Source organism: Sciurus carolinensis, chromosome 6, assembly GCF_902686445.1.
Source record: "Sciurus carolinensis chromosome 6, mSciCar1.2, whole genome shotgun sequence".
Taxonomy (NCBI): domain Eukaryota; kingdom Metazoa; phylum Chordata; class Mammalia; order Rodentia; family Sciuridae; genus Sciurus; species Sciurus carolinensis.
The window spans coordinates 55,205,316-55,218,005 of NC_062218.1; the positions used below are offsets into that span (position 1 = coordinate 55,205,316).

The 12,690-nt window shown below is 36.7% G+C and overlaps 1 protein-coding gene across 4 annotated transcripts in view; it reads left to right on the top strand.

Annotated features, from left to right (window-relative positions):
- Mast4 (microtubule associated serine/threonine kinase family member 4) overlaps positions 1-12,690 on the top strand; it is a 158,802-nt gene that overhangs the window by 59,237 nt on the left and 86,875 nt on the right. For 2 of the 4 annotated variants that reach the window (XM_047556718.1, XM_047556719.1), the window contains exon 1: positions 12,282-12,303. The exons of the other annotated variants lie outside the window; for them this stretch is intronic. In XM_047556718.1, coding sequence (XP_047412674.1) covers positions 12,297-12,303 — 7 coding nt within the window. In that variant the 5' untranslated portion in view covers positions 12,282-12,296. Of the gene's footprint in view, positions 1-12,281; positions 12,304-12,690 lie in introns of those variants that run through there. 4 annotated transcript variants of the gene reach the window in all.

Here is a 12,690-nt window from a genome sequence, read left to right on the forward strand (position 1 = left end):
CTGCATCTTTTATAATATTATATATGCATATACTTGTATATATGTAAACATACATGTATGCATGTATTTGTTTACCATGTGTAAATGTGGGATCGTAGTTATACTTCTAGGTCAGTTTCTTTTCTTTCTTTTTCTCAGTACTGGGGATTGAGCCTAGGGGTGTTCTATCACTAAGCTACATCCCCAGCCCTTTTAAATCTTTATTTTCCAGGTGGGTTCTTGCTAAGTTGCTCAGGTTGACCTTGAACTGTGATCCCCTAAGTGACTGGGATTTCAAACATGCACCACTAGTTAATTTTCTTTTGGTATTATATTTGAGTATTTTTTATATGTCATAAATGTCTTTAATTTAATGAACACAAACTATTCCATTTTATGAACATCTCCCAAGTGAACATTACCCTACCTCCCCTACTGAATATTTTGACTATTTCCAGTTTTGTTTCTTGTTTTTCCTTACAAGCAATGTTGTGGTGAACAGCATAATACAGAAGTGTTTGTGATCAACTCTAATTAGTTTCTCAGCTTAATCTGGGAAACAATGCTTTAAAGCACTAGGCCTTTATTGTCTTATTGTGTTGTTGGGCCATCCATCATCATTAACTTGGATTTTTGAGGCCCTAAAAGCCAGAGATTGTGTTCATAGGATATGTTCTTTAATGCTTGCTGCAATGACATTTAATAAGCATCAAGAATGTGTTGTCTTGGCAGGAAAACAACTTGACACATATCTAAGTCCATTTCAAGTGTGTTCTCTCTGGCTGAAACAATAGCTGTTTGTATTAAACTTCCAGTGACTTTGTATCCAGTGCTATCATGGTGACCTGATGGTGTTAGTGAGGTAAATGAACCATTTTAGGAGTCTGCAGAGCTGTTCACATTAGTATTCTCCCAGGCACTGAGGACAAGACTCTAGGGTAGAAACCTCAGCTACTATGTAATTCAGGACTCCTGCTACCTGTAACCCTCTCATTGTTAGTGAACAACCAATAATGTATTAAATGGTGTATGTAACAAACACTGGCCTTGGAGGTACGTACGGGATCTGGGTCTTCGTCTAGCTCTCCCTCGTGTCATCAGTGTTTACCCTGGGTAAGTTACTCTCTGGGTCCATCAAATTGTCTTATCAAATGGGTCCTTCCAAAAGCCTTTACATCTATCGAATGAAAATAATAAAACTTGTCTTTACAACTGCAGTATATAAAGTACAACAGTGTGAGTTTTAAGGAACTTTTTTAAGTGTTATAATTGGTTAGAATTCATGACATGGTTAGAATTGAGAAGGCAGCATCGTGTGTAAATGTGAAGCAAATTAGAATGCAGGCTTGTTGGAGTGTGTGAGTAGGCTCTTGACCATGGAATGTGATTCCCATGTCACAGTCTTGTCTGGAACGCACTTGCAGGAGTCTGTCATATTTTCATCTTGGCATAACGTATTTTTGAAGTTTCTTGGCTGGTGCACTTACTCTGGTTTAAGACTGATTTGGGAAATTAATGGTACTTTAAAAAAAATAACAACAGTAATACTCTAGGGTATCAGAACCTCAGGAGTTCAAAGGAGCTGCCTCAGTGAAAAGGTCTGGGAAAGGTGATCTGGGAGTGGAGTCTATACCCACCATACTTTACTTTAGATTTTTTTTTTTTTTCTTTCTTTCTTCTTTGTGCTGCTGGCAATTAAACCCAGGACCTCACACATGCTAGGCGAGTGCTCTACCACTGAGTTGCATCCCCAGCACTATACCTTGACTTTAACCAGAGAATCTGAACCTGTCACATGTTGGGCTCAGAGTAACCTTTGGCTTGCACTAAAGTCTTGGTGTACACACGTGTTTGAACACCATGCTAGGAACACAAGACCCAGTGCAGCCAATTGTTCAGGCTTGCTGGTGTCGCTGCCAGCTCTGGAACACTGATTCCCAGGACTCTTAACTTTGGAGCACTCAGCAAGGCCTTTGAATCTGACCCTGACGACGTCTTCTGGAGATATCAAGGAAGACTTGGGCCAGTCCAGAGTGAGATCTGGTTTACTCTTTGTCTCATTATTTTTCTTCAGTCTTATTCTATGTAAAAACTTAGATCCCACTTCAAAAGTGGGTGAGTGGGTAGACTTCACTTTTACAAAGAGGTTTTACAGGTGTTTTATTGTTGTATTTTTCATTTATGATATGTTTTAAGGATAGGAAAAAATCTAATTTTAGGAATGAACTGTATAGGAGTGGTATGAAATAATGGTCAGGAGACAAGTAGAATACTAGCAAGCTAACAGGTCTACTCCACATGACCAAGGATGGTCAGCAGGACCTGGCACCTACCTGGGGAGCACTGAACTGAGGGGGAGAACATTCCTCATCATTTTAATGAAAACTGCACATCCTCTAGCCATTCTGCTGCTGATTCTCATGGTAATGACCTCTGTGTTGGTGGAATATCTGTGATACAGGTGCACCTAAAAATTTCCCTAAAGCATGAATGTTCTAAAGCATTATATCTCTTAAGGCATCAGATACCAGTGAACAAAAGCCTAGCACTAAATTACATGATCTATGCTCATCTTTTTATCCTTAGATAGAAAGAAGTTATATTTAGGTTAATTTTCTTGTAAGTTTTATCATAGTTTACTGACAATCAACAATCAAATTTGAGTTTTGAACAATTCTCTAATCTTGGCCTTAATTATTTCCTTTTCTGTTAAAAGAGAAGATTGGAATGAATATGTGTGTGTGTATATTTATTTGTGATGCACACATACACAATATATATGCACATATTATTTATGACTATGTTACATATATGAATATATTTTCTAATATAAATAATTATTTAATGCATATATATTCTAATATTATTTAAAACATTTCTTCTAAGACTGCTATTGCATTGTTCTAGTTTTTTGTTTTAAAGAATATTTTTCTCCCTGTGTTCTCAGGATTATACTGACTTTGTGTTCTTTGTTGGAGACATGCTTTTAATATTTTAGGGTCTGATAACAAATGACACTATGAATGTTATGATTTGGATGTGAGATGTCCCCCCAAAGTTCACATTTGAGACAATGCAGGAAGGTTCAGAGAAGAAATCATTGGGTTGTTAGAGTCGTAACCCAATCAGTGAATTAATCCCTAATGGGATTAATTGAAGTGTAGGGTATGGCTGGAGGAGGTGGGAATTGGGGCGTTACTATGGGGTATACATTTTGTTTTATTTATTTATGTGGTGCTGAGGATGGAACCCAGTGCCCCATGCGTGCAAGGCGAGCGCTCTACCACTGAGCCACAATTCCAGCCCACGGCATATATTTTGTATTTGGAGAATGGAATCTCTCTCTCTCTCTCTGTCTGCTTCCTGATCTCCATGTGAGCTGCTTCCCTCCACCACCTTCTCCCTCCATGATGTTCTGCCTCACCTTGAGTCTTGAGGAATAGAGCTGGCCTTCTATGGACTAAGTCCTCTGAAACTGTGAGCCCTCAAATAGACTCTTCCTCCTCTGCAGTTGTTGTGGTCGGGTCCTTTAGTCACAACAGCAAAAAAGCTGACTAAAACATTGGGCATCTAAAATATTAAGGGCTAGGGGGTAAGGCAGCAGACTGGACTCCAACAGACATAAGATGGGAATGCATGCCTAAGGGACCAACAAAGCATGTTCTGGATATTTTCACTTTCTTTATTTCATCAGTATCTTAGGATGGATGTTCCATTTGGAAGGACTTTTGATGGGCAAACAGGTTGTCCTGTTGTCTGAACCTCCCAGGCACTTTGAAAAGCCATCTAATTCCTTGTTTATATGGAGTAGCAATACATCTCAGTTTGTGGTAATTACATCTATAAACTGGAACAAGTAGGCCTAAAAGCCATGTTTTTGCACATGTGAGAATGTTACAGAATTCTCTGGTAGTTACAAGTGGCCAGCCAGTCATTGAATTTATTTAGTTGTGAAAGACAGAGAGCACCTCACAGAGAGAATGTCACCTGCTTCGGTATTTAGTGATACAGATCATCTTAAATAGGCCAAATACAGGAAATAAAGTAACTCCCATAATGGTTTAAACAACAACAACAACAACAAAAATGCTTGAAATTTGTGATTTTGGCATCTTTGAAATTGAAAGAAAAATGGTAAATGAATTGATTGGTTTACATTTGGTAGTTTTGTGTCATTCTTTCGGTAGGAAATATGAGTTTTAAGCTTATCACTGGTCATTTCATTTGACAGTTTTGATTTTCAGAAGAGAAGGACCAAATGCATATTCCGTCCCCTCATCTGGAGACCAGGTAGACTTTTAACTGCAAGAGATGTACAAAAAAATACACATAAGCTTTATCACCATCTGCATCATCTGTGGTTTTATGGAGCTGTTTTATTTCATCCCTCTTTTCTTACTGTTGCCAGAAATGATGGATGCTCATATGCAGGGGCCTTAACCAATTTTGTCATGAGAATGTGCTTATCTGACCTTGAATCCTACTTACCATTTCATTTCCTGAAGTTGTCTTTCCTAGCAAGCGATTAGTTACAATGTCTAAATTTAAGTTACTGATACTAACATAACTCAGTGAGCATTTGACACATGGGTTGTGGTCTGTTAGCTATTCATGCTTTTCTTTGAAATATCTCTTAACAGCCTGTCACCTCCTGCAACTTGTAAAACTACAATAATACCAGAGAGTAGGATGATGCCAATGACTGGTCACATTTAGGAGGAATTACCCTTTTTATTTATGTAACAAATCTTGGTCACAGAATGACGTGTCAGCAGTCAACTAATGTCTAGACATCAGAACAACAGCCAGGTAGGCAGGAGACAGAAGATGGATGCCCCCCTCTTGTTCAACATTTCCTGACAGCAGAGGCTTAATACCTCTGTCAGCAACCAAAATGTGGTTACTTCCGACCACAAGAAAACTGCTCTTGGAGCTGGACAGAGATGTCCGTGGCCTTCCAACAGTGTTATCTTTATCTACTCGATTTGAGAAACTATATTTTCTGGTTAAACATCCTACATCAGATAAATTGGGGATTCATTTATTAATTTTTAATAGCATATGTTTTTATTAGGAGACCAGATAAAAAGAACTAAAGTAATTATCAGCAATACTAAAAATGAAAAAAAAAGACTATTATTTAATACTTTCACAAGTTGGACAAAAATTAAAATGGGCATAAATAATAAAAAACAAAAACAAAACTGCCCCCCTCTCTTATAAATTTTGAGCAACAAAGGAAAACACCTAAGATCTGAAATTGTCTGAACAAAACAATGACAGTGAACCTGATCACTTATAAAAGTATAAAAAGCATGCTGGACTTTATCCCCTTCCATTGTTAGGGAATGATGATGTAATCAAATAACTTCATTTATGGGAGGACACATAAAATATACTTTCCATGTATCTTTCCTGAAAAGTTTATTCAAAAGATACACACCTGATGACTGAGAGTTAAATTACAATGAGTAACTCATTTATAAAATGAGCATTGATAGGCAAGTTGAAGTTTGAAAAGACCCTTTGAAATATAAGTACAAATAATAATTTGCTAATAACAATGTAAATATAGAATTCATAATTAGACTTAGATGAGCATTGAAGATGTTGCAGACATACATGTGGTAAGTTCCTTGATTTTGGGAAGTGAGGCAGGGAGCAAGAATCATAATATGCTCCTTTGAACATATTAAGTAAATATGCATTCATATTCATATGCATTCATTTGTGGTTTTTGAACATTTTAAGATAATTACTTACCAGGATGAAAAGCAATGCTGTCACAGAAGAAAATAAAAAGAAGTACCCATATAGTATAGGGTAAGAAAATTACCAACTTACTACACTTTGAAATATTAAAGTTAACATTTAGTAGAACCATAGAAGAATTATTTGCTATAAACTATGGGGCTTTATTCCAAGAATGCTGATCAGTTTAATATTATGTATACTATTAACACATCATAGCATTGGGTTAAATGTTCATCTGAATAGATGTCGAAAAAGTACTTGATAAAATTAAACTTTCATTTATGCTAAAATTCTTTAGAAAATAAGAATGAATGGAGAATTTCATAATGTAGTAAGCCATCTAATTTAGACTAATGGTCATTATCTTGCTTTAGTGAAATACTAGAAACATTCTTTTTGAATCTGTCTTCATTAATATCTAACTTTATTCTGGAAGCTCTTTGCCATCAAGTAACAAACAAACAAAATGTATAATTCAAATGTTAAAATTTATTATATTCATATGCTATAAATAACCTAGAAATCTAAGAGAATTCACTCTTAAGTTAATAATGGATGAAGTAGATTGTGTACAAGATGGATATGTAGAAATTAATATTGCTACATATTATCAACTATGGCCAATTGGAAATGATTGTGGAAGAAAGGAATGAATTCAAGACTTCATTTCCTGCTCTTTTCCCATACCCTCCTCCTAGGACATCCCCAAAGGGGTAGAAAATACCATGCTTTGAAGTAACTAGGAGACTTGAAAGAGATTACTATGAAAAAAAAAAAAGTTTATTTTAAAACTAAATTATTTGAATAATGAAAAGACATGTTCATTGAAGAAAATGTTTCACTTGAAATTGTTTCACTTCCAATCACACTTTTCATGAGTATGTGTGTGTTCAAGTGTGCATGCATATATGTGCATCTCTCTTTTCTTCATTGCAAACAACAAATGCAGTCTGTCCAGTTTAAGCAGAGGAGCAATTAGATATAGCTCACAAGACTTTCAGGAGTACCAGAGAGTGAATGTTGGAAGCCAACAAGCCTGCAAAGCCACCTGGATGGCAACAAGGCTCTATAGAGAGGAAGTCCCTACCTACTACTGCTGCTGCAGACCTCGGATTCCAGAGAGACTGGCACTGATGCTCCTTAAGAGGATGCCTCTCCTGCTGCTTTTGCCACTAAAATGATCTTCAAACTGCCTTCTTTGAAGCCAACAATGAATTTAGACCTAACTGGACAAAGCCAAGCCTGCCTTAACTGCAGGGAAAGTTGGAAGAGTAGGTGGTGGCACCAACCTCAGGGAGGCTGGACTCATAATATAGGAAACTCCTCTTAAAGAAGGAGGCTACCCAGAAGATACTGGGTGACCATAAAGACAGCAAGTGCTTATTATTGTGGTAACTTATGATAACTGCAGAGTTCATCTGGAAAATTTGAATAGACACAATTGACTAAGTTCAATGAGTTGAACCTGTCCTGCCTGATATTAACATGTATGATGGAGTGACAGTCATCCAAGCAGTTTTCATACATAAAAATCGACAGGGATCGATGATGATTTAAGAAAACATCACAAATCACTGAAGAAGACATAACCTATTTTCTCAGTATCATTTGTTTACTAAACTACATGAAAAATATTTAAAGTAAGCTTCCTACATATTACATACTAAAATGTTTTATAAAGTTTTTAATTTACCTGTATAAATTCAATTCTAAAAAATAAAATTAACATACAGTGGATTAGGTGTGCTGCCATACACTTGTAATTCCAGTGACTTTTGGGAAGCTGAGGCAGGAGGTTTGAAAGTTTGAGGCTAGTCTCAGCACTCTAGACGCTAAACAACTTATTGAGACCCTGTCTCAAAAAAACAAAGAGTTGGAGATGTGACTCAGTGCTAGAACACCCCTGGGTTCAAGCCCCAATACAAAAAAAACCCAAAGAGGTAGTTGAATATTTAATATATTTAGGATGGAGAAATAATTTCTGACAATGAAAAAGTGGGAAAAGCAACTGAAAGAAATATGTACATATTAAGAATCTATTAAAAATGCCATATACAAAATTAAAACACTAACAACTGAGGAAATATCAGCAACAATATAACAGGCAAAAGATTAGTATTGTTAAGTCAAATGGAACTCTAAATGAAGGTGAAAAAATCTTCCATGCCCCACTATATAAATAGGCAAAGGACAGGAACAAACAGCTCCCATTTTAAAAGGAAATAGAAATGAGAAGTAAACAAATGAAAAGTTCAACCTCTCACTAATCAAATAGATGCAGAGCAAAATGATGAGATGCCAGTTTTCACCTGATTTGCAAATATTACAAAGCAAACATGGCAATGGTATAGTGAGAAGGTGGTTTTCATACATTAAGGTAAATTTACAGTAGTGTCAGAGAGCATCTTGATACTTTGTGGCAAGAACCCTAAAACTAGTTTATATCACTTAAACTATTATTTGTACCTCATTAAATACAATTTAAGGAAATGATAATGAAAGTACTTGGAAATACATATTTCAGGATGTTAATTGCAGCATTATTTATAATAGATAAAATAATGCAATGTTGGAACAAACGTAAACATTAAATAGTAAGAAGAACGATGGTGAAAATTGTAGTCCATCTGTACAATAAAATAATTTGTGGTCATTAAAAGTCATCCCACTGGTGCTGAGGGCTTAGCGCAGTGGTAGTATGCACTTCGCTTGTGTGAAGTTCTGGATTCAATCCCCAACACCAGAAAATAAAACGAAAATAATTGTATTTTTGAAAAATATTTAATGGTATTCAGAAATTTGAAGTTCAGTCTAATTATAAAAATCAGGACACAAAACTGAATATAGTTTATGATCTAATTTTAAAATGTTTGTATCTATACAACATACTGTTAAAAATAAAGATATGAAATTATGTTAATAGGATTAACATTTCGTTTTTATAATTTATTCTCCAAGTCCTCTACTATGATCATGTTACGTTTAGAATCAGGTTTTTTAAAGTTATTTTAGAAAGTGAGCAGTTCCTTTTCTAAGGGTTTTAAATGTTTCAGCAGAAAAATCCCATGTGCATATTGCTTCTGCCCTTACCATCTGCCTCCAGTTTAAAGCAGTTAAAACAGTTTTATGTGTAGCACGTTCCAATATTAGGAGCAATACTGAAGTTATCCCCTCAGTTTAATTTAGCTGGAATCAGCCCTGTGGTCGTGATGTGCCGCTGTCTCCTACCTCACATCCACCTCAAAAACTTTGGTACTTGAGGGTAGAGGGTCTCCATGAAGGTTGCAGGGTTTTTTTTGTTTTGTTTTGTTTTGTTTTTTTTAATGACATCTACTACTTTTTGGGGAGAAGGAAGGAGGTCTAAATGAATTGCTCTTGGAAAACATTACAAAGCTATTTAGTGGAGTTTTTCCTTCCTTTTAGTAAAAAAGAAATTAAAAATGCCATTCATGCATACCGTATGCATGTGTTGAAATATCACATTCATTCATACATTTATACAATTCATTTATACAATTAATACGTTAATAAAAATAAAGTAGAGCATTTTGTAATGTTATAAGTATAGATTTCAAACTCAAATCCTCTAACCTGTAGAAGAAAGGTCGAAATTTTGTTTTTCAGTTTCTGGGTAACAAAGTTAGTGAGCTAATCACTCACGTAAGTGAAGGGACAATGGCTTAACAAGGCTGCAGCCATTTCTCACCTACCATTTTGCTGCCGCCATTATTCTGTCCCCTGTCCCACACACACACACACACACACACTATTTTACAACCTATATTGTTAGCCCAAGAACTTCCTTGTCAGTCTTTGGTCCAGATTTTTATTAGCCTGCAAACTTCCACCACCGTTTTCTCTCTATCTCTCTCTCACCCTTCACGGCAGACACTCTGCTCATCTGTTTAGTAAAATCTCTTGTGCGAGTTCCTGCGTCCGGAGTGGTTTTCTGGATTCTTTCAGTAAGGAATTATTTCATCCATTTTCCACTAGATAGCATATTTTTAATAGTGGGTTTAAAAATCATACTGTGAAATTTAAACTACTACCACATTTGAAATTTCTTATTTTTGAAATTATAGCTTAATCAAGTGTACATGTTGTTCATTATCTTTATTACTTGTCTTGATAGAACAGAGTGTATACTTCCTGCTCTAGTACCCTTGGGAAACTAATTCAGATCTAACATTGCTCAAGATCAATGATGCAATTGGGCTTGACACCATTCTGTGCTGATCACGGTGGGAGCCCCATCATCATCTCCCAGTGGCCATGGCCAATGACTTCTTCATTTAAAAAAAAAAAAAAAAAAAATTATTCATCCTCAGCACTCTTGAGGATTTGACCCCAGGAACTCTTCTTCCTGTTTCTTAACTGTTACTTTTGCCTTGTTTCCTAAGATACTTGTTTTTATATTTCTGTGTTTGTTAGCACATTTTGTTTCCTCACCTGTTTTTTGTTTTGGGTACTGGGTATTGACCCAGGGATGCTTTACCACTAAGCTACATCCCCAGCCCTATTCATTCATTCATTTGAGACAGGGTCTCCCTAAGTTGCTTAGGGTCCTGCTAAGTTACTGAGGCTGGTCTTGAACCTGCCATCCTCTTGCCTCAGCCTCTCAAGCTGCTGGGATTACAGGTGTGTACCAGTGTGCCTGGCTTCACCATTTACTTGTGATGTACACTCTCTAATCCAGGTTGTGCATGCTAATTTTCCCACAAATTTACCTTGGGCCTGGACATTTCTCCTGAACACAGATGTGTGTTACTGTTTACTGGCACTCTCTCTATTTATGTCCCACAGCACTGAGTCCAACTGTAATCCAATACCTAATTCATCATCAGCAGTTCTGTTTGTTCTCTCTGGGATTAGCAACATCATCCACCTAGTGACCCAAACTGGAACTCTCAGCATTATCTTTGGTTATACCCACTCATACTTTGCCTCTGAAATATTCTTTAGATCTGGCCCCTCTCCCCCATTGCCAAAGCCACTAGTTCAGGACTTATGCAAGAAGTAGGAAACTGGGCTTCTTCTTTGTGCATGCTTTCCCCGCTTCTGCCACACCTCCATCAAATCTCTCCTCAAAAAAACATGACCTTTATTATGTCTTCTGAGATAAAACATTCCATGGTTCATCATAGCAAGTATCATGGTTCCCAAATGATCTCCAAAACAGCAGCAGGCTAGTAAAAACTGCAAACTCTCAGGCTCAAACCCAAACCTAAGAGTGAACTCACTGTGGGGGTGCCCAGCAGTCTGTGGGTAACAAATTCTCAAGGTGAATCTGCTGCACTCTACAGTAGAAGAATTTCTGCACTGTTCTAAAGTCTGATTGCACATTAGAGTCACCTGTGGAGTTTTAAAAAAAATTACCTAGACCCCAGACCAATTAAATCAGAAATCGCAAATTTTTTACCTGGTTTCAATATGTATCATTTTAAAAAGCTCTCCTCATCCCAGGATTTATATGCATAGTAAGGACAGAGCAACTAAAATTCTTCAACGTTTATATATATATATATATATATATATATATATATATACACACACACACACACACAAATATATTTATATTATATATGTATTATATAATACATGTTTGTATATATGCAGTATAAATATATAAATATTATATATTTGGAGCAGAATCTTTTTTTTCTTAGTATTGAGGATTGAACTCAGGAGCACCTAACCACTGAGCCATATCCCCAACCATTTTTGTATTTTTTTTAGAGATAGGGTCTTACTTAGTTGCTTAGGGCCTTACTAAGTTGCTATGGCTGGCTTTGAACTTGCGATCCTCCTGCCTCAGTCTCCCCAGCCACTGGGATTACAGGAGTGTGCCACCATGCCCAGCTTTGAAGCAGAATCGAAAGCAGCATTTCTGAAAGTTGAATGCACACTGGAATCACCTGGGAAGTCTCAAAAATGACTGATGATGTCCCCTTCATTCTGATTTAATTGGTTTGCTATATGACTTGGGCTCTGGGGGTTTTCTGAGTTCCCTAGCTATTTGTAGACTGTTTTAATATGAAGTCAAGGTTAAGATTATTGTTCAAAAGCTCAGATGCTGAAACTCTAATGTGCCCAAGAACCACCTGGAGTACTTGATAAAAATAGGAGCAGCATCCAGGTGAAGAATCTCCTGGACTATTACCCGCTAGAACATTCCCAGCTGGTGCCCGGCTGTTGCAGTTGAATCTCCATCCATCTGTGCCCTTTGCCATTCTCTGCCCTGCCTGGCATTCTCTAACTCCACCTCCACAACTTCAAGTCACATGCCTTAAATGTGTCTTGTTTAAATCATTGGGGGAAACTTCAGATTTTTCAAGCTGATAAATAGTCTTAAGTCAAATGGTTAACCATTTGGGAAAGTGGCAAATTGGGCTGCTATCTTACCCTTTATACCAAATAAACCCTATATTGATACACACACACATTTTTTTTTTCAGAGAAACCATAAAAGTACTAGAAGACAATATGGATGCATTTAGAAAGTAATTTGCAAGTAAGGAAGGCCTTTCTGAATAAGGTACCAAACCTAATAGCCATAAAGGAAAATGGTTGGTAAGTTTAAAAATGTTTTCCCCAGAAAAGTTATAATAAATGACATTACAATAAACACAAATGGGAAAAACATCTGCAATGTATTGACAGTGTTGCCACAACATCAAAAATATTAATATGGAATTCAGTGGAATAAATGTGAACCAGGTAGTTTACGTAAATAGAAACACAAAAAGCATATTAAAGGGTGCCCAACTTCACTCAAAATCATCTGAAGAAATCTTAGGTGAAGCTTCGCATGGTGGCACATGCCTGTAATTCCAATTACTCAGGAAACTGAGGCAGGAAGATCACAAATTTGAGGCCAGGCTGGGGAACTTGATGAGACTCTGTCTCAAAATAAAATATAAGAAAAAAGGTCAGGGAGGCTGGAATGTAGTTCAGTGG